This window comes from Corvus hawaiiensis, chromosome 15 (assembly GCF_020740725.1).
Source record: "Corvus hawaiiensis isolate bCorHaw1 chromosome 15, bCorHaw1.pri.cur, whole genome shotgun sequence".
NCBI lineage: Eukaryota > Metazoa > Chordata > Aves > Passeriformes > Corvidae > Corvus > Corvus hawaiiensis.
The window spans coordinates 19,530,698-19,557,330 of record NC_063227.1 but is presented as its reverse complement, the minus strand read 5'-3'; the positions used below and the strand labels follow the sequence as shown (position 1 = coordinate 19,557,330).

Here is a 26,633-nt window from a genome sequence, read left to right as displayed (position 1 = left end):
TGACTCTCGTGGCCACTGCTACACTCTCATGTACCGTGAGACAGTGAATTTTTGGAGTCTGGACCATGTCATGTCAGGTACATCTGTGAGAAGCTCTTTAACAGCCCCTGTCATTTCACTAGTTACTTGCAAATATTTCCACACCCTCGGTATGATCTTCTCTGTATGGGACATATAATTAAGAATCTACATAAAGAACCTGAGCAAACCACTCCAGTATTGTTTCAAGGATTAAGATACACCAGAATATGAAGAGCAGGTTGTGTTTCTGATGTATCCTCCTGTCATCACTAAGTCAGGCTCTGTTTCAGACTAGAAGCTGGATCCTTTCCTGGTGCCAGTCTGGGTACCTGCTCCTATCCACGAGGCCCCATCACTTCGCACATGCTGAGGGCCAACTGCATTGTACACAAGATTGCCAAATAAATGCAGGTCCGTGGACCATGTGTTAGACTAAGCCATAAATAATTTATGATGCTGGAGAAGGTGACTGTATTTTTAGGTGTAGAAATATGCAGATAAAACAGTCCTGACCTTCAATTTTCACTCTGCACTGCTGATCCTGAAGTTTGAGTCCATCCAATGCATTTCTAAAGCCTCTGCACCTCTGAATGTACAACACATCCCCTGCAAAGTCCCAAACCCCATAAATCCAAAAGGGGCACCAAGAAAACCCATGGAGCCCACAGGGCACCTCCTGTAGCACTACACACGATGCCCCAGCATGAGGCAGACCGGGCTCCTTCCTGTGAATCTCAAACATCCTGCAGGCCAGTCTCCTCTGGATTCTGGCTGCTGACCCTATTCCTGACCCTGCATCTAATCAACACCTCTTGGATGTCAGAGGCACATGTCTGTGGGGCCCAAACTCTGCTCCAAAGACCATGGGAGCTGCTCAAATCAGCATTTTGCCATCCTGGAGCAGCCCAGGAGCAAGGAAGAGGAGGGACAAAGGTGCTCGCTGGGGTGCTCGTCACTGCATCCCCCTTCACATCTTCCCCCAGAGAGGGCTGGGGAAGGGGAGAGAAGCAGAATTATTCCCCCCTTGGACTTTGTACAAGCAGGGAGCCCAGGGAAATCAAGAAACAATCCTAGATTTGACACCAAATTACTTCTGGATATGTCCAATGAGCAAGATGAGGACAGACTGAGGAGAAGGGGTAATGGGGGTTGCAAGAGCTAGACAGGGGACAAGACAGTTTTGGGGGAGTGGACTTTGTGGCGTGTCACAGCACAGCTTTCAGTCTGTGCTATCAGAAATAAACCAAGAGAAGTGAAGAGAGGCACAGAGCCCAGCTGAGGGCAGGTCTCACCTGGACAGGGCAGCTCCCAGGACGAAGGCAGCGTGTTCCTTCAGCGTGGCCTCGCTGCTGTTGAGCCCCTCGATCACCAGCCGGAGCCCACCCATGGACAGGAAATCCTTCGCATTGTCCACCTGGGACAGCAGGGAGAGAGCAGGTCCTGTCAGCACGAACCCCCAGCCCTTGGAGAACACCTCCCTTCACACCCACAGCATCCCCTCCCTCCTGCTCTAACCAGCACAGAGTTTTAAACGGAATTAAAAATTCGGAGGGAACAGCTTTGGCTGAACTCTGCAGAGCCCTGCCCACGAGCAGCGATGCCATGGCTGCACAGGCACAGTGGGAGGATATTGCCACATACAGAAGGCATCACTGGAAACTCCAATACTTTGATTATAGCTATCAAAACTACTCTTGACACGTATTTCGGTAATGCAGGTGGTGTCAAAATCTCAGTACATCTGCTGATGTCAGAAAACTCCAGCTCTTCGCTCCCACCTGAGCAGGCCTTTACTGGGGACCCAGGGAATTGCATGCTTTGCAAGTGCAATTAATTAATGCTGTAATTGTAGCACCAGGAGTCAAGGATGTTTAGGAGCCTGTCAGCACCAACAGGGTACACAGGTGGCATCGGAGTGAGGAGCGTGGGCAGTTCTGGGACTTCTCCATGAGTTCCATCAACAACTTCATATGGACAAGGCAAGAAAAAGCCAGTCCTTGCTTGGAGGGGTCAGCCAGGAGCTTCCCCATGGAGCAGCCCCACAATGACCTTTCTAAGCAAACAATAATGGATTAACTGCCAGTAGAGAAAAGTTTACACATTAGTGGGGATTCATAAGCCCCTGGCTCTAACTGGATCAGGGGCTAGCCAGGCACAGTCCCAGCGGGCATCTGCTCTTGGAGAGGAGATCAGAAAAGGCTCTGAGTGCTCACAGACAAAATTTAGAGAAACAGCACAAGGTACTTCAAGTACAAAATTCAGTCCAAAGTCAAATCGATGCATTTTGGTATTCAATGATTTTTTTTTCAGTTTAAAAGGGGATCTGATGAATGCTCAGAACTGCCTGCACAGAAAAATCAGGTTTAGAAATTCGACATTTCTCCTCTCTGAAAGACAGGGAGACAACAGCAATCGTTGGCAGATGGAAACAGAATATAAAAATGAGTTATCAGCAGGGCAGACCGACCCCCCGATGGGGTGGGACAGGACAAACACCACAAGCCATGCAGGGCATGTGGGACACTCTTCTAGTCAATGACTTCATGCTCGGTGTTATATTTATCTCAACCATGTACCTTCATCAAAACTGGCCCAAAGTCAGATATTTCAGGTACCCAGGAGAAGGAAGAAGCTTTGTGTCCTATGGGTCTGTCGTCACCAACCAAAGCAGGACCTGGGGAGCTCCAGCTCGTCTCTGCTCCCCAATGGGACAATACCCACCGCTTGCTGTCCCTCTGCAAAGCTGCTCTCTGCAGGTCTGCTGGGGCTGATTCAGGATTTGCAGCAGCTTTTGTATCCTTTCAGATGCTGTTCTTTTAACTGTCCCTATAAACCAGGCCTGCCAGATCGCTCACTTTTCTGCAGACCCATCTCTGTCTACAAAGAAATCTATGCAGCAACCCAATTTCAGCTGCCAGTGGGTCCTTTTATTACTCAGCCTCTGTAAAAACTGGTTTAGTGCTGGAATGGGACGTTGACTTCTGCATGAGAGGGAATGTATGGACAGGCAGGAATTTGCATCCAGCACCTGGTGTGGTAAAACCAGCCATTGCTGGGACCTCAGCAGCACCAGAGTCCTTCGTGCCACCCCAGCGTCAGTGAGACACCTCAGCTGCAGAACATAAATTATGCTGTAAAGCTTTTTCTCAAGATGTGTTTATCTTTTTTAACCAGAGTCTGTCATGAGAGCTCCTTCCCTCACTCACCGTTTTAAAACCAACAAAATCCCCAAACTTAACAACTTGAAGGTATTAACCTCTCTGGGGAGCAGCGGATGCTGTGAGGCAGCAGCTCCTACCTCACTTCAGTCCACTGAAATCGGCACAGAAGAAAAACCAAAGATCAAAAGAGCTCTTGAGTAAAGTACACAGGCAAAGCAGGCAAGGAGAGAGATGGGAGAAGAGCAAATATGACAGCAGTTATTCAGGGAGCAGGTTTGAATTGGAGGAGAAAGAAAATAGGGAGGGAAAGTGAGAGAGAAAATATTAGAAAACAAGAGCAAGGGAAAGCAGCATGTCAACCGTACGCGATGGAGAGGAAATTAGCAGAGAGAGACGGTGTAGCATGTCAGAGGAGAGGAGAGAGGAAGATAAGGAGAGTAAATAATTGAGAGAAAGAGCCTGCAATGCCTGAGAACGGGTCTTGGCTCCGCACACTGCTGTGCAAGCACCGTGAATGCTGTTTATGAGTTATGCTCTGCCCTCTTCACATTTGCATTTGGGTTTTATGCGTTACAGATAACCCAGCAAGCCAAACCCTCCTGCTCCATCTCCGAGACGGGCTCCCAAACATGCCAAGCTGAATCGTGACTGAGGAGAGGCAAACCAGAGCTGGCAACCAAAAGCTGAGCAAACACAGAGCCCTTGGGCTGACTCTTCAGAAGCAGGAGAGAGCATCTCCCCGGGCTCGGCACTGGCCACAGCTCCTGCTCCGCTCCCCGTGGCACGCTCCGAAGCATGAGCTGCCTCACACCCCGCTGCTTCAGGGTGCTCACCACCAGGACACAGAGCAGGGAGCAGCCTTTGCTTGTACACCCCCCAGGGCATGGCATTTTCCACTCAACAGGGCACCCCGTGCCCCAGAGGCAGCAGCACGATGGCCGGGAGCCAAGGAGTTGTGAAAAGCCATGGCAGGGTACTGCTCTGAGGGAGGCTGGGGAAGGTGGGACCAGCAAAGTGGTGCCACATGTGGCCTAGGCCACCCACACCTGCAAGGATTCCCTGCTCCCATGGCACAGCACGGCTGTGACTCGCTGCAGAGGAGTCCTGACAGTTCAGCCCTTCCAGGGTTATGCGGCACAAGCGTCCTTTGGCTGCTGTTCAGTAATTACATTAAGCCAGTGCTGCTAAAGGCAGTCCCAAGCAGAGATAATGCTCTGGACGTATTCAACTGACTGGAAGAAGAAAGAGGAGGAAAAGCCATGCTGGCTTAGAGACAAGTCATATTTCTTATCAGCTTCCTGCCTGACGAGAAGGTGCTGCCCAGCCATCTGCCCCGACAGCGCGGGCACAGAGCAGCGCTGTGATCGGCGCACAAAGGAGCCTCTGTGCTCCTGCCAGCCTCCTGCCATTCCCCCTCCCTGACCCCTTTGATGCTGGATGTGCTTCCCTTTGATGCTCCAGCCCCTGCTTCTCTCGCCATTCTGAAATTGTTTGCCCTATCCTGTGCTGCAGGGATTTTCTGCTGGAATAGTCCAGACCGTTATGCTGGAATCCAAAGCATCCCAGGGTGTTTGGGAGTTGCTTTTTAGCACACTGGCCTGATGCTCTGGCACCCTTCATCAGGCAAGATTAGCCCTGAGTATAAATATGAAGCTCTTTGGGCGCCCATTGTTCACACTTATTCTCTGAGTCACACAGATGCCGTCAGTGACACAAAAGCAGGGAGAACAAACAGCAAGGCAGCCTCTGCATGCCCACAACAGAGATTTAGAGTGGAAATTCAAGACAAAGAGCCTTGGAAATAACACTTCTATCAGCTGGCACATGGACTCCCTCTGTCAGCAGCAACACTTCAGCTACCTGCCCCCAAAATACCACCTTTGGTTTAACAAGTGCTGTTCCAGTGAAAGGGCTTGCACTGGCACCTCCCAAGAGTTGTCCCATTTGCCCTCTGAAATGACAACGTGACGCTGGAAACTCTCCCAGCGCACTCCAGACCCTCCCAGCCACTGGGGAGGGAGAAGCCAAGTCTTTTCCCACAAGGCAGAGCAGAGGCTGGATGCCCAGACACCCTCCCAGGGGTGGCACTGAGGAAGGCACCAAGCCCAGGGGAGAAGAGCTCTGGTGCCTGCAGCTGCATCCAAGGGGAGCTAGGAATGTGTGAGCTGAAAGCAGAGCAAGAGAGATCAGAGGGAGGGGGGAAAGGTGTGAGCACAAACCCGAGGAAGCAAGATGCCAGGAAATATGTTTACCCTCACACAGAGCTAATGAGCACAGCGAGGCTCTACACGCCACTGCTTACTCACACCAAGACAAAAGAGGGGGTTTGGGGTGGCTGTCGCCTTCCCTGGTACAAAGACATTACCTGTGAACTGATGTAAGGGCACCTACCCTCAACCATGGCAGCTTTCCATGGAAGCAGTGAGAAAATAATTATTTTCTTAGCACCCACCACTCTACCTACCCAAAAATGGCAGCTAAAACCCCATTTTGTAACATTAAGCAGATGAAAGAGGAAAAAGGGAAGATAAGAAAACCAGCCTGAGAACAGACAACAAATCAGGCAACCCCAAGGATACTGCTGGCTCCTGGCACGACAAGTGATTAATTCAAACCTGGATATAAAATAAGCCTGCACTAGCCCTCTGCTGTCTGGTATTGTCCCAGGATTATGGTAATTAAGCAATTTGTATTACCTGATACCGATAAGAAAAATAAAACCCCGTTTACGACACCGTATCCCCTGGATTTTACACGGCAGTTACTGATGCATTCTTGTTACCTGGTGAACATAATATTCGAGATCATAAAGCGCTGCTACTTTTTCATCCAGTGTGGAGGCAGAGCTGTTGAGTTTGCTTATTAATTTAACCATAATTTCATAATCTGTTTCCATCTTCATGTTCAGCTTTTCAAACTCCTCCTTCAGCTGCTCTATGGGCCGGAACTTCTTCCTCACCTCTTCCTCTCGGGCCTTGAAAACAGAAGGAGGAAACCAGAGATGAAGATGGGAGATGAAGAGAGACAAGACAGACACAGAAAGGAACGCCACCCCAAATTTACAAAGGGAACCTGGCTGTCTGTGCCAATGAATTTACTGCTGTGCATCAGAAATGCAGGGGCAGGGCTGGAGGGTCCTTCTGGGAAACCCAGTTACCTGTGAGATACCCACAGTACGAGTGAGCAGTAGGGCTTGTACACCACTTCTACATCTGGACACCATTTGTGCACCACTTCTATGTCTAAACACCATTTGTGCACCATTTCTATTTCCCACATCCTTCCAGCTGAACATCAAGCCCACAGGCAGCAGCACTGCAGTTCTCTGTTTGTCTGCAAGTGGATGTTCTCAAAACCTGACTGCAAAAAGCCCTGAGCCACCTCCCTGATCTTACAGCTGAACCTCCCTGGAATGGACATGATGCTGGAGAGCTCCAGTGATCCCACCCAGCCCAAAGTGCCCAGTGACTCCAAGGAGATCTCGGACACAGACAAAGATGTTTTCACCATTCCAGGCACTGAACACATTCCAGGATGGCTCTATCTCCCAGGGAAAGGTGTGGGGACAGAAGGTGTCAGAAAGGGAGGCAGGAGGAGCAGTGATAAGCTGGGGGCAGCTGCAGTGCTGTGCCACGAGGCTTGTCCAGGACACAGCCTGTCCTGAGCACGGCTCATCTCCCTCGCAGTAACAGCATCCCAAGGGCTGCCGTGAACCGAGAGAGCTGACACAAAACATGTGGTGAGAAGGAAAGGATTTGTCAGAGATCCGAGAGGGCCCCAGAGGCGCAGGAACATCAGCACTGGTGGCACTGGGGACAGAGCCTGCTGCTGCAGGGGACACAAGAAGCAGAGAAGCCAGGCTGGAGCTGGGCTGCCCCAAGGACAGGAGAAAAAAAACCAGGGGAAAACCAAGTGAGCAATGGAGGTGAAAGCTCCGTCCATGTACTCATTAATTACCACAGGTACCACACCCAGCACCACGCCCACCCCAAGCACCCGAGCTGCCTTTGCCGCAGCACAGAGGGGCACAGGCTCAGTGTAACTCCATTTCCTCCGACACGGATCCTTCAAGGATGGATTTGCTCTCTGCAGGAGGGACTGCAGATGGAAGACTTCACGTCCATTAGATGTAGCTGCTTTTAGCCCAGTTGCTGGGACAAAAGCTATTCTAACAGGAGATTTTAAAATATGGCTTATTTTCACCTAATAGAGGATCACTAATTTTTGCATTTCAATGATCCTCATTTCCAGCAGCCCTGCAATCAATCTGCAATGCTGCTATGGAAATAATCGCACGGCAAACGAAACCATGCCCTGCTACCACATAAGGGGAGAAGAAGCCTTTCTGCGACAGCAAAACTTCAGGGCCTTGACTCCTCTTTCAGTTTTCCTTTGACTGAGCCAACACCAGAGCAGAAGGAGGAGAGAGGGTTGAGGAAACGCTGCTGAGGGGGAGAGGGGAAAGAGGCTGTGATGAACCTGCTGAGTCACACCTCATCCTACCTATTTACTTTGGGTTGAGGATTGTTTGTAACTAAGTGGACAACTTGGAGCTTGTGTAAGGAAACTTCAGCCCCTGCTTCACCATGGCCATTTGGGTTTTGCTATCCAGGGCATGAGGCTGGAAACAGAAAGCAAGGAGGGCAGTGAAAGGGAATGTAACTCCCTTTGTAAATACCATCAGCTGCAATCAAGCCCCCTTTGGGGCCTGCAGACATTTTTGTGAATTGAGCAGTAGTGGAACAGATAAATTACACTGTTCAGAGCAGCTGTGGCTGCCCCAACCCTGGGAAGTGCTCAAGGCCAGGTTGGATGGGGCTAGAAGCAACCTGGGATAGTGGAAGGTGTCTCTGCCCACCGCAGGGGGTGGCATGAGGTGGGCTTTAAGGTCCTTTCCAACCCAAACCATTCACAGAATCATAGACTCCTACAGAAAAGCCAGGGAACACTGTGCTAACGGGTTAGCAAAGGTATTTTAGGTCCATATTCAGCACAAGATTCGTTTGCACAGTGTTTTCCAAGCAATCATTTCAACCACTGTATTTCTGCAGTGTGTAACAGGGTGTGTTCCCAGCCCTGCACTGTGCATTGCTTTAGAAACAGGAAACTCACCTTCCTTTCGGCCTTCTCACTTTCCTTCATTTTAGCCAAGGCCTTTTTGAGCTCCTCAGATGTGAATGAATTTGCATCGACGTCGACCTTGCCCAGCCTTGCAGAAGAGACCAAACAAACCAGAACATGTTATGAGTGAACAACTGCCTCTATTCTGTTTTCACTGTGACATTCGAGCAATGGCCAAGGGCAGGATGAAAGGAATGAAAAACCCACCATGCTCAAGAAAAGATTGGTCTGAGTGCTGTATTCTGCGTGGGGTTTGCAGACAGCTCACCCTGACAGTCAAGGGCTCTGCAATCAGCCTGCTGACCCAAAATCTCAAGTCCTACCACAATAAAAGCAGCTGATTAATTGATACCTTGGAATTTCATGTAGCAATACAGAAAGCACCCCTGTGCCACTGAACCATTGCCTAGGCCTTACAAGCTTTAACCTGGAGATTTCAGCTGAAGGTCCGATGAGCACTGTACAGAGAGTCAGGGCAAGGGTAAATCCACACAGAAATTGCACAGAAATTCTAAAAAACACGTCGTGTTGATCTTTATACCTTTCTTCTTGGTTCAAGAAGTGTTGATCTGGGCCACAATCACTCTTGCACAGAAAAAAAAGGAAATGCAGCTGCTGAGGCATTGTGAAGCTAAAGAGCATCTCCATGGCCTGAGCAGGAGTCACTGAGCAGGCTTTGGTGGCATCGCTGCAGGGGCCACTCATGTCCAACCCCGCTCTGCTTTGCTCTTGGGGACACTGCTCTGCCCCAGCCCAGCAACACGAGCAGGGCCCGGTGCTGGGACTGGCACCAGTGGGACCCCCTGTGCACAGGGACCCCCAGCCCGGGGCAGCCGTGCCGGCATCCCCAGCAACACCAACAGGGCCCCGAGCTCAGCAGTTTGCTCAGCTGCCCTTTCCTGAAACGGAACCATCTCCTTCCCGAGAGAATTCAACCTCTACCCAAGATCATTTTCTACACATTGGTGAAATGTTCCTCTGGACTTCCTCCACCAGAAACATCCCCACAGCCCCGGAAGAGATACCAGGGGCATCATTAAAGCCTCCACAAACACTGCACAGGCACCCAGGATCATCAGCTTTCCTTCTGTGGCATTCAGGCTCCCTGCACTGCTCCTGTTCATGTCCTCCTCCTCTCTCCATAACTGTGGGAAGCGCAGAGCTCCCAGGCAATCCCAAGGCCAGTGCCTTCCGTGGGTTGTTGGACACCCCCCCATGGCTGATGCCCCTGTTGTTCCCAGGGAAGCTGCTGAGTGCCAGAGGGGGCCATGAAGTTGCTGAGGGCACTGGAGCACCTCCCTTGTGGGGAAAGGCTGAGTGTGCAAAGGGGCTACAGGCAAGCGGGAGAGCGACTCTTCCTCAGGAACTGTAGGGACAGGACAAGGAGTAACGGGATGAAAATGAGAGCTGGAATAGATTTGATGCTGGGAAGAAGTTCTTTACTACGAGGGTGGTGGTGCCTGGCACAGGCTGTGCAGAGAGGCTGTGGACGCCCCATCCCTGGGAACATCCAAGGCCAGGCTGGACAAGCTCCGCAGCAACCTGCTCAGGTGGGAGGTTGTCCAGGTTGGAAGCAGATGATCTTCAGGCTCCCTTCCAAGCCAAAGCATTCAAGGATTTGATCATTCTATGATCCCCATGTCCCACCGTGGAGTGGCCCTGAAACTTCTGTGACATCACAGACTGTTCCACATGGAACATCCAGGACCTAGAAACGAACACAGTGGACAATCCACCCGTTGCCAGTGGTCAGTTGTCACTCGCTCTTCGCTACGTCAGCAGTGCTGAGCTGTTCCCGCTGCCTGGACTTCTCCTGCCTGCACTGAAGCACCAATCGCAGCAGGATGTCCACTCCTGTCCCAGCAAAGGTACAGTGCCATTCCAGGGAGCTGGACACCCCCTGACCGAGTGGGTGGACTGCAGCCCTGTGGGGATGGTGTGGGACAGGGACCCCACTGAGAGGTTGTGCTCCCTGATGCAGCGTGCCAGAGACACCGTGGAGGACATGGAAGTGGACGTGGTGGTGGATACAGAAGAAAGGATGGAGGTGGATATGGAAGAGTCTGTTGAGGATATGGATGTGGACATGGAGGATGACATCGAGGACATGGAGGTGGATGTGCAGGACGACATCGAGGACATGGAGGTTGACGTGAAGGATGACATCGAGGACATGGAGGTTGACGTGAAGGATGACATCGAGGACGGGAAGGTCGAGAAAGAGAAGGAGCAGCCCATGATCCTCGGATGAAGACAGACTCTCCAGCAGCAGGACAGGCAGATGTTCACCATGCACTGCCCACAGGCAGAGTGGGTCCCCTGCCGCCAGGCTGGGGCTGGGCTGGCCGGCCCCGCTCAGGGACACAGTGCCCAGGGGGGACAAGCACCACCTCCAGCCCACCCTGCACTTGCTTTGGGCCACGCCAGCCCTATCACAGTGCTTGGGGCCCATCTCCCAGCCCCAGCCAGGCTCAGTGCTCAGGGGAGTCCTGCTCTGCCAGTGTGTGCCAGCCTGGGGGCACAGAGAACAGCCCTCAGTGCCCCTGCTGCCTCCTTTATACCACGACTGACAAAGACTCTGGCCACAGACATGTAAATACGTTCTGGACGTTAGAAGTTTCCTGTAAATATGTTCTAGATGTTAGAAGTTTCCTGTAAATACGTTTTGAAGATTGTTAATTCTCTAGGCTCCCATGTAAATACGTTTTGAAGATTGTTCACTCTATAGGCTCCCACGTAAATACGTTCTATAGATTGTTGTTGTTACAAGGATGTTTGTAATGAAAGATGTTCTGTTGTTGATCTTCTATTAAACACTGTTTATTTTAAAAAGCCCGCTTCTCTTTGCAATTCCTTTGGGCACTGGCAGCCTTTGAGAATTGTTGTGGCTTCTGCTTGCTCCAGGTTTCCAGGGCTGGAGATGCCTGGGGGTGCTGGCACGGCCACCCTGGGGCTGGGGGTCCCTGTGCACAGGGGGTCCCACTGACGCCGCTGCCGGCACTGGGCCCTGCTGGTGGCCCCAAGAGCAAAGGTGTCACCAGCAGAGAGGGGGCTCTGACAGGAGCAGCCCCTGCAGCGATGGCACCACAGCAGGCAGGAAACCTTCTGCCCCCCTTCCTGCTGGAGCCACCAGCACTCCTGGGCCGAGAGCCGGCATCGGGCCCCAGGGAGGAAAAATCGCCGCTCGTGCTCTGAAGGCCGTGACAGCCTCGGGAATTGCAGGAAATGGATCTGGGGTGTAGGTGATTAGGGACAGGCGTTCGGAAGATAGCGCCTTGTGCGGGACAGGTAGAACCCCTCCCCTCTACAGGTAATACGTGAGCAGAAGGAAGTGACGCGGCAAACCCAGGTTATTGAACCCCATGTAACCCATGAAGAAAGGCCATTTGCCGTCCACCACACTGGTGTCTGTGAGCTGATGGTCCGAACGACCTGAGGTGGTCGTCGTGCCCTTCCTGAACCAGGTCGCTACGCCTCCGAGAGGCAACAACCCTGACAGTCAAGGGCTCTGCAATCAGCCTGCTGACCCAAAATCTCAAGTCCTACCACAATAAAAGCAGCTGATTAATTGATACCTCGTAGCAATACAGAAAGCACCCCTGTGCCACTGAACCATTGCCTAGGCCTTACAAGCTTTAACCTGGAGATTTCAGCTGAAGGTCCGATGAGCACTGTACAGAGAGTCAGGGCAAGGGTAAATCCACACAGAAATTGCACAGAAATTCTAAAAAACACGTCGTGTTGATCTTTATACCTTTCTTCTTGGTTCAAGAAGTGTTGATCTGGGCCACAATCACTCTTGCACAGAAAAAAAAGGAAATGCAGCTGCTAAGGCATTGTGAAGCTAAAGAGCATCTCCATGGCCTGAGCAGGAGTCACTGAGCAGGCTTTGGTGGCATCGCTGCAGGGGCCACTCATGTCCAACCCCGCTCTGCTTTGCTCTTGGGGACACTGCTCTGCCCCAGCCCAGCAACACGAGCAGGGCCCAGTGCTGGGACTGGCACCAGTGGGACCCCCTGTGCACAGGGACCCCCAGCCCGGGGCAGCCGTGCCGGCACCCCCAGCAACACCAACAGGGCCCCGAGCTCAGCAGTTTGCTCAGCTGCCCTTTCCTGAAACGGAACCATCTCCTTCCCAAGAGAATTCAACCTCTACCTCTACCCAAGATCATTTTCTACACATTGGTGAAATGTTCCTCTGGACTTCCTCCACCAGAAACATCCCCACAGCCCCGGAAGAGATACCAGGGGCATCATTAAAGCCTCCACAAACACCGCACAGGCACCCAGGATCATCAGCTTTCCTTCTGTGGCATTCAGGCTCCCTGCACTGCTCCTGTTCATGTCCTCCTCCTCTCTCCGTAACTGTGGGAAGCGCAGAGCTCCCAGGCAATCCCAAGGCCAGTGCCTTCCATGGGTTGTTGGACACCCCCCCATGGCTGATGCCCCTGTTGTTCCCAGGGAAGCTGCTGAGTGCCAGAGGGGGCCATGAAGTTGCTGAGGGCACTGGAGCACCTCCCTTGTGGGGAAAGGCTGAGTGTGCAAAGGGGCTACAGGCAAGCGGGAGAGCGACTCTTCCTCAGGAACTGTAGGGACAGGACAAGGAGTAACGGGATGAAAATGAGAGCTGGAATAGATTTGATGCTGGGAAGAAGTTCTTTACTACGAGGGTGGTGGTGCCTGGCACAGGCTGTGCAGAGAGGCTGTGGACGCCCCATCCCTGGGAACATCCAAGGCCAGGCTGGACAAGCTCCAGAGCAACCTGCTCAGGTGGGAGGTTGTCCAGGTTGGAAGCAGATGATCTTCAGGCTCCCTTCCAAGCCAAAGCATTCAAGGATTTGATCATTCTATGATCCCCATGTCCCACCGTGGAGTGGCCCTGAAACTTCTGTGACATCACAGACTGTTCCACATGGAACATCCAGGACCTAGAAACGAACACAGTGGACAATCCACCCGTTGCCAGTGGTCAGTTGTCACTCGCTCTTCGCTACGTCAGCAGTGCTGAGCTGTTCCCGCTGCCTGGACTTCTCCTGCCTGCACTGAAGCACCAATCGCAGCAGGATGTCCACTCCTGTCCCAGCAAAGGTACAGTGCCATTCCAGGGAGCTGGACACCCCCTGACCGAGTGGGTGGACTGCAGCCCTGTGGGGATGGTGTGGGACAGGGACCCCACTGAGAGGTTGTGCTCCCTGATGCAGCGTGCCAGAGACACCGTGGAGGACATGGAAGTGGACGTGGTGGTGGATACAGAAGAAAGGATGGAGGTGGATATGGAAGAGTCTGTTGAGGATATGGATGTGGACATGGAGGATGACATCGAGGACATGGAGGTGGATGTGCAGGACGACATCGAGGACATGGAGGTTGACGTGAAGGATGACATCGAGGACATGGAAGTTGACGTGAAGGATGACATCGAGGACGGGAAGGTCGAGAAAGAGAAGGAGCAGCCCATGATCCTCGGATGAAGACAGACTCTCCAGCAGCAGGACAGGCAGATGTTCACCATGCACTGCCCACAGGCAGAGTGGGTCCCCTGCCGCCAGGCTGGGGCTGGGCTGGCCGGCCCCGCTCAGGGACACAGTGCCCAGGGGGGACAAGCACCACCTCCAGCCCACCCTGCACTTGCTTTGGGCCACGCCAGCCCTATCACAGTGCTTGGGGCCCATCTCCCAGCCCCAGCCAGGCTCAGTGCTCAGGGGAGTCCTGCTCTGCCAGTGTGTGCCAGCCTGGGGGCACAGAGAACAGCCCTCAGTGCCCCTGCTGCCTCCTTTATACCACGACTGACAAAGACTCTGGCCACAGACATGTAAATACGTTCTGGACGTTAGAAGTTTCCTGTAAATATGTTCTAGATGTTAGAAGTTTCCTGTAAATACGTTTTGAAGATTGTTAATTCTCTAGGCTCCCATGTAAATACGTTTTGAAGATTGTTCACTCTATAGGCTCCCACGTAAATACGTTCTATAGATTGTTGTTGTTACAAGGATGTTTGTAATGAAAGATGTTCTGTTGTTGATCTTCTATTAAACACTGTTTATTTTAAAAAGCCCGCTTCTCTTTGCAATTCCTTTGGGCACTGGCAGCCTTTGAGAATTGTTGTGGCTTCTGCTTGCTCCAGGTTTCCAGGGCTGGAGGTGCCTGGGGGTGCTGGCACGGCCACCCTGGGGCTGGGGGTCCCTGTGCACAGGGGGTCCCACTGACGCCGCTGCCGGCACTGGGCCCTGCTGGTGGCCCCAAGAGCAAAGGTGTCACCAGCAGAGAGGGGGCTCTGACAGGAGCAGCCCCTGCAGCGATGGCACCACAGCAGGCAGGAAACCTTCTGCCCCCCTTCCTGCTGGAGCCACCGGCACTCCTGGGCCGAGAGCCGGCATCGGGCCCCAGGGAGGAAAAATCGCCGCTCGTGCTCTGAAGGCCGTGACAGCCTCGGGAATTGCAGGAAATGGATCTGGGGTGCTGCAGGGGCTGATGTTTAAGGCTTGGAGCCTCCAAAGGCTCCGGTCTTTGCTTTCCCCCGGGCACTGCATCGCCCTGTGCCCGGATTGTCCAAGAGACAAAAGCCAAGTGAGGGGATCGTCGCCCCGCCCGGATTCCTGCTGCTGGCAGCAGCCACTGGCCCCTGTGCCCCACTGGGGGATGCCTGGAGGGGCAGCGCAGGCTGTGCTGGGCGGGGGGTGCTGGTGCCGGGGGCTGTGGGAGCTGTGGCACCCCGAGCTCAGCCCCCGCCCCCCAAAGCCCCGCACTCCCCGAGCAGCCCCAGGGCGGGTGGCAGTGGGAAACCACCCCCCCCGCCCGTGCTTCAGGACAGAAACTCCCCATAGGAACTAAAGCAGCCTCTGTTCCGAGGCTTCCGAGGGGAAAGTCAGCATCAGCTGGCGGTTAAAGCACGTTTAAAAGGCGGGTGCAGGGAAGGTGGTGTGAGCTCCGGGGACTGTGGCAGTGGCTGGCGCGCAGGTGAGGCTCTGGGGCTGCTCAGGCCAGCCCTCAGCCCCTCACAGCTGTTCCCAGGGAGTGGGCTCAGAAAGCCATTTCAGACCAGTTGCTGCAGATATTTCAAAGGACTAAATGTTATTCAAAGAAGCCACGTTGCCAATTTAGTTTCGGTGTCATGGCATGAGAAGCCACGAAGGTGCCTCTGAAGGTGCACTCAGGGTACTTCCAGCACCATCCCGAAGGGAGCACAAAGGACAGGGCTCTGCTTTCAGCACTGCTGAGCTCCTAACCCAGCAATTAAGTCTCAGGAAGAGACAGTAATTGAGTGCACCAGGAAACCTGGCCTCTAATAAAGGGCATGAAGCCCACAGCCCACCCAACCCGATGCCTTGCATGTCTGTACCTTTTCCTCCTCCTCTCTCCTCTCGCGTCACTTTCCCCGTTTTCGCTGTCTGGGAGCTTGGCTTCTCTCTCTCCTGTCTGCAGGTTCAGCCGCACGTGTGACCCTGCAGGAACGGCCTGACCTACAAACAAAGGTCACTGTTATTTCAGAGCACGTGCCCAGTTCCAGCTTTGGGAGGAACTGGGAGCTGAAGGCACACGCTCCTCCCTGAGAGAAGGGGAGAAAACCTTCATCCCACACAGTGAGGAGTGGGATATCCACCACCGACCCCCCTCCCCTCCAGCGGAGCCCCTAAAGTGCTGCTTTACCCTCCAGAAATGCCACCCCGAGCCACCAAAGGTGTCCCTGGGCTGCCAGGCTGGCTCGGATCCACAGTGGAGGTGGAACCCTGAGCCCAGCAGACACTGGTTCCTTCCTCCCTTGCAGCCCAGTTCCTAGGAGAGCACTAAAACTCCTCATCAGGAGTGGATCTGGAGGCTACATGGAGAAAGGGGAATTGGTTGCTGATTGGGGCAGACAGAATAAAAATGCGGCTGCCAAAGGGAAATCAAAGCATCCTGCAGAGTACAGCCAGGTACGCTGCACATCAAGGCTGTGGTGGTGTGGAAATACTGTATTAAAAGGAATTTATGATCACTACTATCTGCCAACAAAAATGCACAGAATACATTAAGCTTCAGTTTTAAATGCAGAAAAGATAGGAAATTCAGAGTGGTTTTCCTTGGTCACAGTTCTCCACGAGCACATCTCGATGGCCAGCCCAGCACTGGGTTGGAGAGGAGGCAATATTTGGTTGCTACTTCTTGATGGCACTACTTCTTCTCCTCTTAATGCGGGAAATCTGCCTGCCCAGGACAGCAAGGCTGCAGCTGAGCAGCTCCAGAGCTGCTCACAGATGGACAGACAGACCACAGCTGCTCACCCTCCTCCCTCCTGAGGAGGATTCCCTATGCAGCCTTTCCTTTCTCTCTCTCCTTTTACCTAAAAAGATGCCTGGGACAGAATAACAGCATGCAGGAGACAGGGAGCATCTCCTGCCAAAGGGAAGTGAAGACAAGGGTAATTATTTTGTACAACAAATACATGCACTCAAAGACAAAAAGCTCTGGTCTCGGGAACAAGTGGATTGATCCCTCCCTGTTCAAAGAGACATTTCCCTGATCAAAGGACCTGCTGCTTCCTACATAAGACTGGGATGTTTGTCACCATTCAGACAGAAACATTTCAAAGCCTGTAGCCATCCAGCAGGTATAAACACATTCAGAGAAACCAGGAAAATCCATCTTGGAGGATCTCCTATTTAAACAAGGTTTGCATTTCTGGTAGAGCCTCTTTCTGCCCATCAGTCCTGCCCAATGGAAGTTGCATTGGTTGGATATGTGAGAGGACAGATGTGATTATCCCCTCATCCTAAACGATGGGAGGGCAGGTTAGATGTGCCTCCTCCATGCTTGGAATGCTTTCCATGCACAGATGCCAACCTCCTCCCGCTCCTTTAACTTGTGATAGATGGGACCTTTAATCTCTGTCTGTCTATGGGGGCATCCTCCCACGCTGAGAAGGCGGGCTCTGCAGGAATTGGGTTCCATCGCCGAGCTGTGCCCCTCGCTGGTGGTGGAGCTGGGACGTGCTGGTCAGAAAGGAGTTTGTAGGATCTCCATGAAAAGGGCAACACCACATCTCCTGTCCCTGGTTCAGGAGACACTGAGACAGGGCTCTGCCAGCAAGGAAAACACAGCAAATGATAACCTGCTCTAGTGGAAGATGTCCCTGCCCACGGCAGGGAGGTGGAACAAGATGAGCTTTAAGGTCCCTTCCAAGCCAAGCCGTTGTAGGATCAAATGCCATCGCGTGCCAAGGACACGGAGGCAGGAGGACAATCCCCTCCTCAGCAGACACAAACGTGCTCAGGGGCAAAGCGAGGGGCGAGCTGGGTGCTTCCCCCCAAAGCCAGTGGCTTTCCTGGCCGTGTCGCCAGCGCTGGGCCAGCGGGGTTCCAGCCCCAGCAGTGGCTGCAGCAGCTCTGGCTGTCACACAGCCAGGAATAGCCCCTGCCAGAGCACAGCACGGCCGCTCCGCTGCCGTGCTCCCGCTGCACCCGGCCACATCAGCCTCCCGGCTGCCAGGGGAGAGGAAGGAGGTGGCTGGGCTTTGCTTGAGAGGATCATCCACAGGGAAAGCACGGGAGCAGGCTCCAGAAGGGCTGGGGGGCGCAGCCCTCCCGTGTCTGTTCTCAGCGAGCGCTCAATAAAACCAAACCCGGAGCTGGTGCACACGAGCTCCACACCCAGCAGAGCCAAGTTACAGAGGCTGCATCAGCCGAGACACAAACCCTTCCTGCTCCTGCTCTGCACACTAAACGAGATTTGGGCAGGAGCATCCGAACCCCGGAGCAAAACTTGCAGCCTTGATGTGTTTAAGCAGCTCTTGGCGCTCCGGGGATTTCTCCTCGCCGCTCCACACAGCAGCCCAGGTTCATGGCACAGCAGGACAAACACGGTGCTTTAATAAATAAACCATAAAAACCATCTCTGCTTTCAACAAAAAGATTGACACTGTCACTTAAAAATATTACAGCTGTTCAAGGAAGGTCTTCTGTCTTATTTAGTTTGGGGTATTTTGAAGTAGAAAGTGTGTTTGAGGGTGGGTTGACTTGAATAATGTGATTAAAATTGCTGATTTAGACGAGTAAGCTGGAAATCCTGAATTTTAATCATGTTTCAATATGTAGCTTCTAGACATTTCCCTTAAAAATAGTTGATTCTCTTTGATTCCTATAATTTGATACTATTCAACAACTGGGAGCACACACTGGAGCAATACATATGTAAGCAATTACACAGCTTCACATGCTGCTAAAACAGAATCATTCTGTTAATAGCTTTTTCCCGAGAGAAATTAATTTTTTACTTATTGTTTGCATTAAGTTACATTTGGGAAATGAAACTCAATTAAAAAAATATAAAAACACGTTTATATTTAAGCCATTTTGTAACATTTTTTTCTCCTTGACACCTTAGACAAATAAAATATGTGTATCCACAGGTAGGCACTGCATAGATGTGTTACTGAATGGTCCCACTTCCCTGAGAGCTGCAAATCCTACAGCTGCTAGACCTCATCCCTTGCTCCTCATAAAGGGAAGGAAGAGTTTCCATTCTAATTAATTTCCCAGCTCTAAATCAACTACCCAGTGAGTAGAAATAGCTGTGAAATCCCCTCCACCAACCTGCCAGAAGGGCTACAGCTGTGGAGGGGGAAGCAGCAAACTCCCACCCTCACAACTGGTTTGTACTCCTTACCACTTAAAAAATATCCCACACTTGGGATTTTTTTAACCACAACTAAAATAAATTAAAATAAATTAAAAATAAACTCACAGAATCATAGAATCACAGAATCACAGGATGGTTTGGGTGGAAAGGAACCTCAAAGCCCATCCAGTGCCACCCCCTGCTATGGGCAGGGACACCTTCCACCATCCCAGGGTGCTCCAAGCCCCAATGTCCAGCGTGGCCTTGGGCACTGCCAGGGATCCAGGGGCAGCCACAGCTTCTCTGGGCACCCTGTGCCAGGGCCTGCCCACCCTCCCAGGGAGCAATTCCTCACTAATATCCAATCTGAACCTGCTCTCAGTTTGTGCAGGTGTTATTGCATCGCCTGGGGATGACGGATCAAGAGAAAGCCCCAGGGTCTGAGCGGAGCACCCAGTACCCCTGCTGGGGATGTGCCACCCACCTGCCCCTCAATCACTCAGCTGCCTCACAGCCAAAAAGACAGTGTCCAACAGGTAAAGGAGGATAGAAACCCTTGTCACTGCACAAATGACAAGGTCTTTATTGGGAATAAATGTCAAAGCAGAGCGACAGCGTTTATTTTCCAAGCAGGAGACACTGATCCTGTGGCAACACTGCAGGGATGGTGTTATTCCTGTTCTTGATTTAATCCCTTTATCAGCTGCAGAAGCACCAGGACAGGCTTTGGTCTCCCATGCCAGCTCTGACTGACACTGCTGTCCCCACAAACCCTCCCCACCCCTGGGTGCTGCCACGTGCCTGAGGCTCCCTCCGAGCATTAGCACTCCTTTTACTGGATGTGCTCTGTCCATAAAGTTGCTTAAAGAGACGCCAAGGAAGACTTTCATTTATAGCCCCATTCTTTTAATCTTGGTCAGCCAGATTTTTTCAGACACCTGTTTATATCTCCCTATAATATATTGGCTGGAGCAGCAGCACCAGGCAGCAGCTCACTCACAGGGGCTCTGCTGACATTTATAAACCAAAGCGATTTCTCTCGTGTGCTTTATGTTATCAGCTAAACCTGTCCACTTAAATTATTGCCTTGTAACCAAATCACAACTATCTGTTACTCTGCTCTGTGTACGTTTCCCAGGCTATATGCTTACATCAAGCTTTGCAGAGGCTAAAAACAAGATGATAAATATATAAACAAATGGAAAACGGGACATGCTTCCACCAGGCTCACAACTGAGGGAGGACCAGGCATGCTGTACACATTACTGAAAGCAGAGGGCTGCTGTGTGGAATATGCAGCTCGCAGTGATATCCAGAGAAGCCCATCTCTCTTTTTCTAGACCAACCAAATGACCAGCTGTGTTTCCTCACTAAAGGAGAAGGGTCTTACTCATCCTGCCCGGCTCCTTTCCAGCGCATCATTCCGTGTCCTGCTGGCCACCAGTGGGTTTGGGTTTCAGCACAGTGACAGGGCTGAGCCCCAACTCCCTGCACAGCAACAGGCAGGCATCAAGCATAACCAGGGAAGTTGTACATCATACACTGACCTGCAAACCTCCCACCGAGCTTGTGAAATAATTCACTGCGCTCCTGGCAGCGGCTTCCCCATCCCATCCCATCCCATCCCATCCCATCCCATCCCATCCCATCCCATCCCACCCCTTGGACCCCTGAGCTGCCAGCCATTGACTGCCCAGCAAGAGGAGCCCGAGAGGGACGTGAGACCCTCCCCCTGCAGCACCACTCTGTCCCCATGGCAAAGGAAGGTCCCCTGGGAAGGCTGGTGCAAGCAGAACAAAGGTGATCCAGCTCGCTGAGGCAGATCCCCAAGTGAGCATCCTTGTTTGCCATTGTAAAAGAGCTCAAAAATCTATCAAGGGTTTGAAAATAAGCCCCAGCTATGAGTCAGTAAGTGGCTCTGCAGCTCTCAAAAATTACCTTGGTATGTGAGCGAGCCTCAGATAACACCTACCTTCCTTTTCTCAGATAACATTCACCTTCCTTTTCTCAGATAACATCTACCTTCCTTTTCTCTTTGTTTCTCTCCATGAAGGGAGTGAGGGTAAAGGGACTTTCTGTCTAGTCCAGGCAACAAAGGAATCTGGAATCAATATGTGAATGTTCTAGCAAAACACACCGGCAGTGCTGCAGTACTGGAATCATCACATTGACGGAGCATCCACAATGAGTTGTCTGATGGCACCGCACCTTCTCCCTTAATAAAATAATGATTAAAATCTACCAGGACACAAATCCCAGGGAGCAGCAGAGCTCCCCACAGCTGCATCACTAGCTCCAGGAGCCACCAGTGCCAGTGCTGGGGAACTGGCTGAGGGCATCACATGCTGGTGGCACACAGGGGACACCGTGCCTGACTCCAGCTGTGCCTGGGTGGATGGGATGTCCCACACCAGGGCACGCTGGCTGCACCAGGGTGCTCCGAGGGAAACAGAGGAGCCAGGCCTAGGTCTGGGGGGCTCAGCTCACACCCTGAGCCCAGACTCTCTGGTTAGAGCTGCTGAGCAAGGAAGCAGCAAAGCCTGCCTCCTTTTTTTTCCCCTTTCTTTCCTACAAAGGCAAGTCCTACCACTCTCTGGATTGCTTGTTACTTCAAAACAGAACATTTTACACACAAAAGGAAGATGTGTAGCAGACACAGGTAAGGAAGAGATGGATTACTGATGGGAAGAAGAGGCCCAGAGCCTGAATCTCATTTTATTTCTTTCTGTCCGTTTTTCACTCAGCTACAGCCTTTTGCATTAGTTCACTGTCTGGCACTCCCTGCCCCTCCCAGTTAAGTGACACTGGAAAATGTCATTAACATGTTCTATGCCACCTCTTCCCGATAGCTGGTGGAGAGGTTTCACAGCACCAGGCCTGGAAGCTCCCCCAGCAGCTGCCCCAGAGCCCCAGCACTCCCCACCTGTGGCAGTGAGGAAGCTCAGACACCTGCGTGCCCATTCCAAGTACACACTCCTGTGACGCTGAAGAAATGCTTTACAGATGACTCCCTGTGCAGCTCTTATTCCCACTGTACTGCTGGGAAGCCACAGCTGCCTGTTGAGCACAGCATCTCCTCACAGAAGCACCAGCCTCGTCACTGCCTCTTGGTTCCTCAGGTCACCAGTAACAGCAGGGCCTCTGTTACCTACTGCAAATAATTACAGAGAAAACTCTTTTATAAAATCCCTGTATGCTGTCCACGCTCATAAACTGCCCCTTAAGCATGAGCTTGCAGCCTCTGCAGGGGATGGGATGCAGGATGAAGCCCTGGGGTGATCCACCATGCCCAGTGCCATCGTGCCACCTGTCCCACGCACTGCCCAGCTCGGGCTGAAGGAGCTATGCTGCCTGTGAGTGACCAGTCCTGGTGGTGCCAGCCTGGTTTCGTCGCTGCTGCTTTGTCTGATCACCGCCCCCGACAAGGACAAAGATCCTGCTGCATAGAGGGCTGACAAGGACAGAGATGTCCTTCTCTTCCTGGGATTGTAGAGGAACCGTAAGAGAGGAGTTTTGTCCTTACAGCGTGAGCAAATGACTCGCACTGCTGCTTCCTTCTGCCTCCCAGAGCATCCAGACACACACGGAGCAGGCAGGGCCTGGCTCCCAAGCCACAGACGTCCAGTTTGTGGCAGCAGCTCGCACAGGGTCCCCCAGAAAGGCCCAGATGGGATGAATTGTTCAGAGCCTGAATGAACAGTTAAAAGCACCTCAACAAAATCGAGGAAGTCTCATGTAAGACAATTGAGTTGGTTGGTTGATCTGACAAACCTTTCTGTGACACTCCAAGCTATGTTAATAAATATCCTGGAAATCGACCTGTCAAAACGGGGATGTCTAAGTATGACATCTTCTCCAACACTGATTTTGCTCCATGCTGCAGTGGAGCAGGGACAGAAGCCATCTGAAATGCTTTCAAGCTTGCCAAGGGTGAATCTGTCCCCTGTTCAACACCCAGCACTGCCGCTGGCAGCAAAGCCTTTCCTGGGAAAGCCCCAAAGTCACCTTGTTCTGGTACATCCCAACACCACGTGTGTTCCTGCCCACACTCACAGGTCCCAAAGCAGCAGCACTGCTTTCTGCTGGACTTGAACCCCACTTGAACAGGGGGCAGGGAAAGAATTATGGAATGGTTTGGGTTGGGACCCTCAGAGTCATCCAGTTCCAACCCCCCCACCATGGGCAGTGATGCCACCCCAAAAGGGCTGATCCCATTCCAGTTTCTCATTTAGCAAGAGAGAAGTGACCTACTGGTGCTTGCTGTGCTGCTGCTCTCCTGTGGCTGATGCCACAGAGCTCACTGGGTGCACTCAGGTGTTAAGGGCTCCTCACAACCAGGATTACAGGGAGTCACACCCCCACAATAGCCCTTGGGAGAACTTTCTGGCACCCTGTGATTTTTAATGCCAGCCTTGCTGCAATAACCATGTCTTTAAGCCCCATCCATCAGGCCTTCAGCTCAAACATTTGTTTGGCTGAAAGGGGTTTTAGAGCCACTCTTTTGTCCCAGTGCTGAGAGGTCTTCTCTGTAATTTGTTCCCCTCAGCAAATAGAATGAAAACATTTTTAAAATGATGCCAGCATCCAACCCCTCCTCCCATGATTCAATCCACAGCTAGAGGACAACAAAGCCTCACAAGGAAGGGGCTCTCCACTAAGTAACCCGTGATTAGAGATGTGAAAGCACTGTTCAGTTTGGACATTGGGTTGGACGGTGCTCACAACTGCCACTTTTCCCTGAGCCAGGGCTCCCCCGTGGCACTGGGATTTACGTTCTCCCAACGGATCGGCTCGTGCCGAGCGCTCTGAACGCTGTTATCAAACCGGTGGCAGCCCATGAGGGCTGGGCTCGCTCCTCACGCCGCCTGCCAAATCCTCTTGGCTTCGCCTCCGGCTCCTGCAGCAGGACAGAGGGAGGGAAGGAGGGAGGGAGGGGCAGGTGAGCCCCTGGGGACAGGCAGGACCCTGGCTGGCAGTGCCAGAGCGGGTCCGTGTGACTCCCGCCCACCCTCGCTGGCAGCCAAGGCGATGATGATGGCACACGTAGCCCAGCCTCGTGCCCAGAGCCGAGCCAGCTGCCTGCTGAACACACACCAAAGCTCACCCCTCTCGTGGCAGGGGAAGCACGAGGACGGGAGGGGCGGCTGTCACACACGGGGCACACACGTCCCTCCCACGAGGTGCCTGGCACCTCCTGGGAAGTCTCGAAGTGATGGAAGCGAAGGCAGAGGCCAGCGAGGTGCCTGGGGAGGAGGGATCTCAGGGAAGGAAGGGGTGACAGGAGGGCTCATGAGGGAAATACAGTGCCTCTGATGCAGGCCCTGCTGCAGCATCTGTTGATGCATCTGCTGCTGCTGCTCCAATAGGGAAACGCTTCCTGCGGCGAAGAGCTCCTTGCAACAAGGGCTCTGCCCTCCCACCTCCCTTGCAGTGCAACAGCAGCAAACACGCCAGGAAAAGAATAACCACAGGGAGGGAAGAAGAAGGGTTGCCCTTCTGTAAAGTGGGCACAGCATGTTTTCACTCTCTCAGCAAACCCTTCTCCCCAGCTTCAAGCCAGGCACTGCAGCACGTTACCACAGCCCTGGGTACAGCAGCAGCCATGTGCTCAGGATTCAATACGAGGCACTTGATTTATTTTTTCTTCTGATACTGGGCTTGAAGTCTGTGAACTGAAGCAGTTTAGAGAGTTTAATCCCACAAAGGTCCGAGCAGAAGAAACAGAGAGACCAAAGGTATCCAGCTGCACTCTGATATCTCATCTCTCAGATGGCACACCTGGCTGCAGAGACACTGCAGCGACCTTTGTCTCACCAGGTCCCCAAGTCAACATCCGTGAGAAGCTTATTTACAAAAGCCATTTTTAATCCCTCTCCAGCTCACTACATTATTTATCCCCAAGACAATGCTACAATCCATTCAATAATTGTCATCCCTCAGGTCTATTTGTTACTCCAAAAAGCCCACCTGGGATGCTGAAGGCTGAAGGTTCAGATAAGATCAATGCAGGACATAGGCAAAGAAGGACAAGGCAGGTGACCAGGAGAATTGAGAACCTGACAAAAGGAGCTGAGGATGATATTAATTTTGTGGAATTTTAGGCATCTAATAGCTTTTTGAGAGAGGCACCACTGGCTTCTTTACTATGATGGAGATTAGCACCTCCAGAACATCATCAACTGTCGTGTCTCTCCCATCTGTCACTCTCAGAGAGCCTCTCCTCCTCTCTCGGGGACTCATGAGATGGCCACCAAAGAACCTGGCAATGTGGAGGCACAGAAATTGACACAATAGGGAGAGATAATCCATCAGGACCAACACCAGTGTGAGAATCAGGAGGTCTAAACTGGCCATGGTTGATCTGTGGTTGGAAACGAGGAGTTGAAGGCTAAGACTGTGCCATTTGAGGAGAGTAAAGGAGCAAAAAAGGAAACTCTTTTCCAGGGGAAGGCTGGGAAGCTCAAGAAGGGGTGTTCATGACCAGGTCTCAGCATTCTCTCTTCCTGTCCCTCACTTCTGAGTCTGTAACTCAGCCAGTGCTGAAACTGAAAAGATAAGACACATACAACACAAACTCCCTTCTCCCAGCTCCAGCTCCCACCGGGAGCGTTTCAGGACACGCTGTGCTGCTGGCAGGGCGTGCAGTTTATTGCCTTGCATCCCATCTCTGCTCGATGTGTGTCAGCTGGCTCCTCTCACCCATGGCCGCAGCCACAGCCCGGCACCGGTGTCTCCCCGAGCCCGGAGCATCCCCCAGCGCCAAGGGCACCCGGGTCCGCAGACGCTTGGCCCACATTCCCCAGCTGAGCCCTGGGAGGTGCCTGATCCGACCCGCCTGGCTGCGAGACGAGCGGCATGGATCAGAAAGAGCCGCCTGCCAGCCCCGCTGCCAAGCGAGAGTGAGAACAAATTTGGATAATAAAAGCTGGAATAAGAAGATGCCTTGGAGAGCGCGTTGGAATAGTGCTTTGCGAAGCTTCAATTTAAAGCCTTGTTTCTACAGCTAACGCAGCCGTAAGGGACATTAGCCTAATTTCTGTCAAGAGAACTTGTCAACACTGCAGTATTTAAGATAGACACTAAGGACGTGTTTTATCTCACAGATAGATCACTGAGAAAGGAAGGAGCTGTGCCACACTTGGTTTGCAGGAAAATAAATTGACGTTCTCCCTGGGCCTAATTGGTGGATGCTGTTTTATAACACCACATGCATGAGCAGCCTCACATTTTATCAGTGTGCAGCTGAGATCACTGCCAAATCCACTGTGGGGTTAGATACAGGAACCCACAGGGACGAACTTCAAATGGCACCCAAGGACACAGAGCTGGGCATTTTCCAGCCACGCAGTAGGTGAAACATTTGGCCATGTCCTGAAGGGTCAGCTCCTTCTACTGATAGTGCTCACCAGCTGAGCCACAACTAGTGGGGTGGGATTTCAGGGCCAAGGGGAGAAAACTGGTGGTAGAAGAAGAGGACTGGCTTTGCCTCCTCAGGACCACCAGCTGGAACTTGCCTGGCCTGGTTTTTAGAGATGCTCCATGGTGAGTCAGTAGAAAGCAAGGAAAAGAGAGACTGTACCCTGCAGCTTTAGGAAAGAAGTGTTAGCATGATCCTGCTCCCATCACACTCCACTTTGAGGCACTAAAACATTCCCAGGAGCCCAAGTGTATTAACGCTGGCATGACTTCACACATCCCACGTGCCAGCCTTGGAGCTGGGTTTGAGACATGCCCAAGA

General features: G+C 52.3%; 1 protein-coding gene across 3 annotated transcripts in view; it reads right to left on the bottom strand.

Annotated features, from left to right (window-relative positions):
- Positions 1 to 26,633, bottom strand: part of SIL1 (SIL1 nucleotide exchange factor) — a 99,888-nt gene that overhangs the window by 33,558 nt on the left and 39,697 nt on the right. For all 3 annotated transcript variants that reach the window (XM_048320115.1, XM_048320114.1, XM_048320113.1), the window contains exons 4-7: positions 15,642 to 15,762; positions 8,295 to 8,391; positions 5,965 to 6,156; positions 1,314 to 1,435 (exon numbers count right to left, since the gene is read on the bottom strand). In XM_048320115.1, the coding sequence (XP_048176072.1) occupies positions 1,314 to 1,435; positions 5,965 to 6,156; positions 8,295 to 8,391; positions 15,642 to 15,762 (532 nt within the window). The remainder of the gene's footprint in view (positions 1 to 1,313; positions 1,436 to 5,964; positions 6,157 to 8,294; positions 8,392 to 15,641; positions 15,763 to 26,633) is intronic.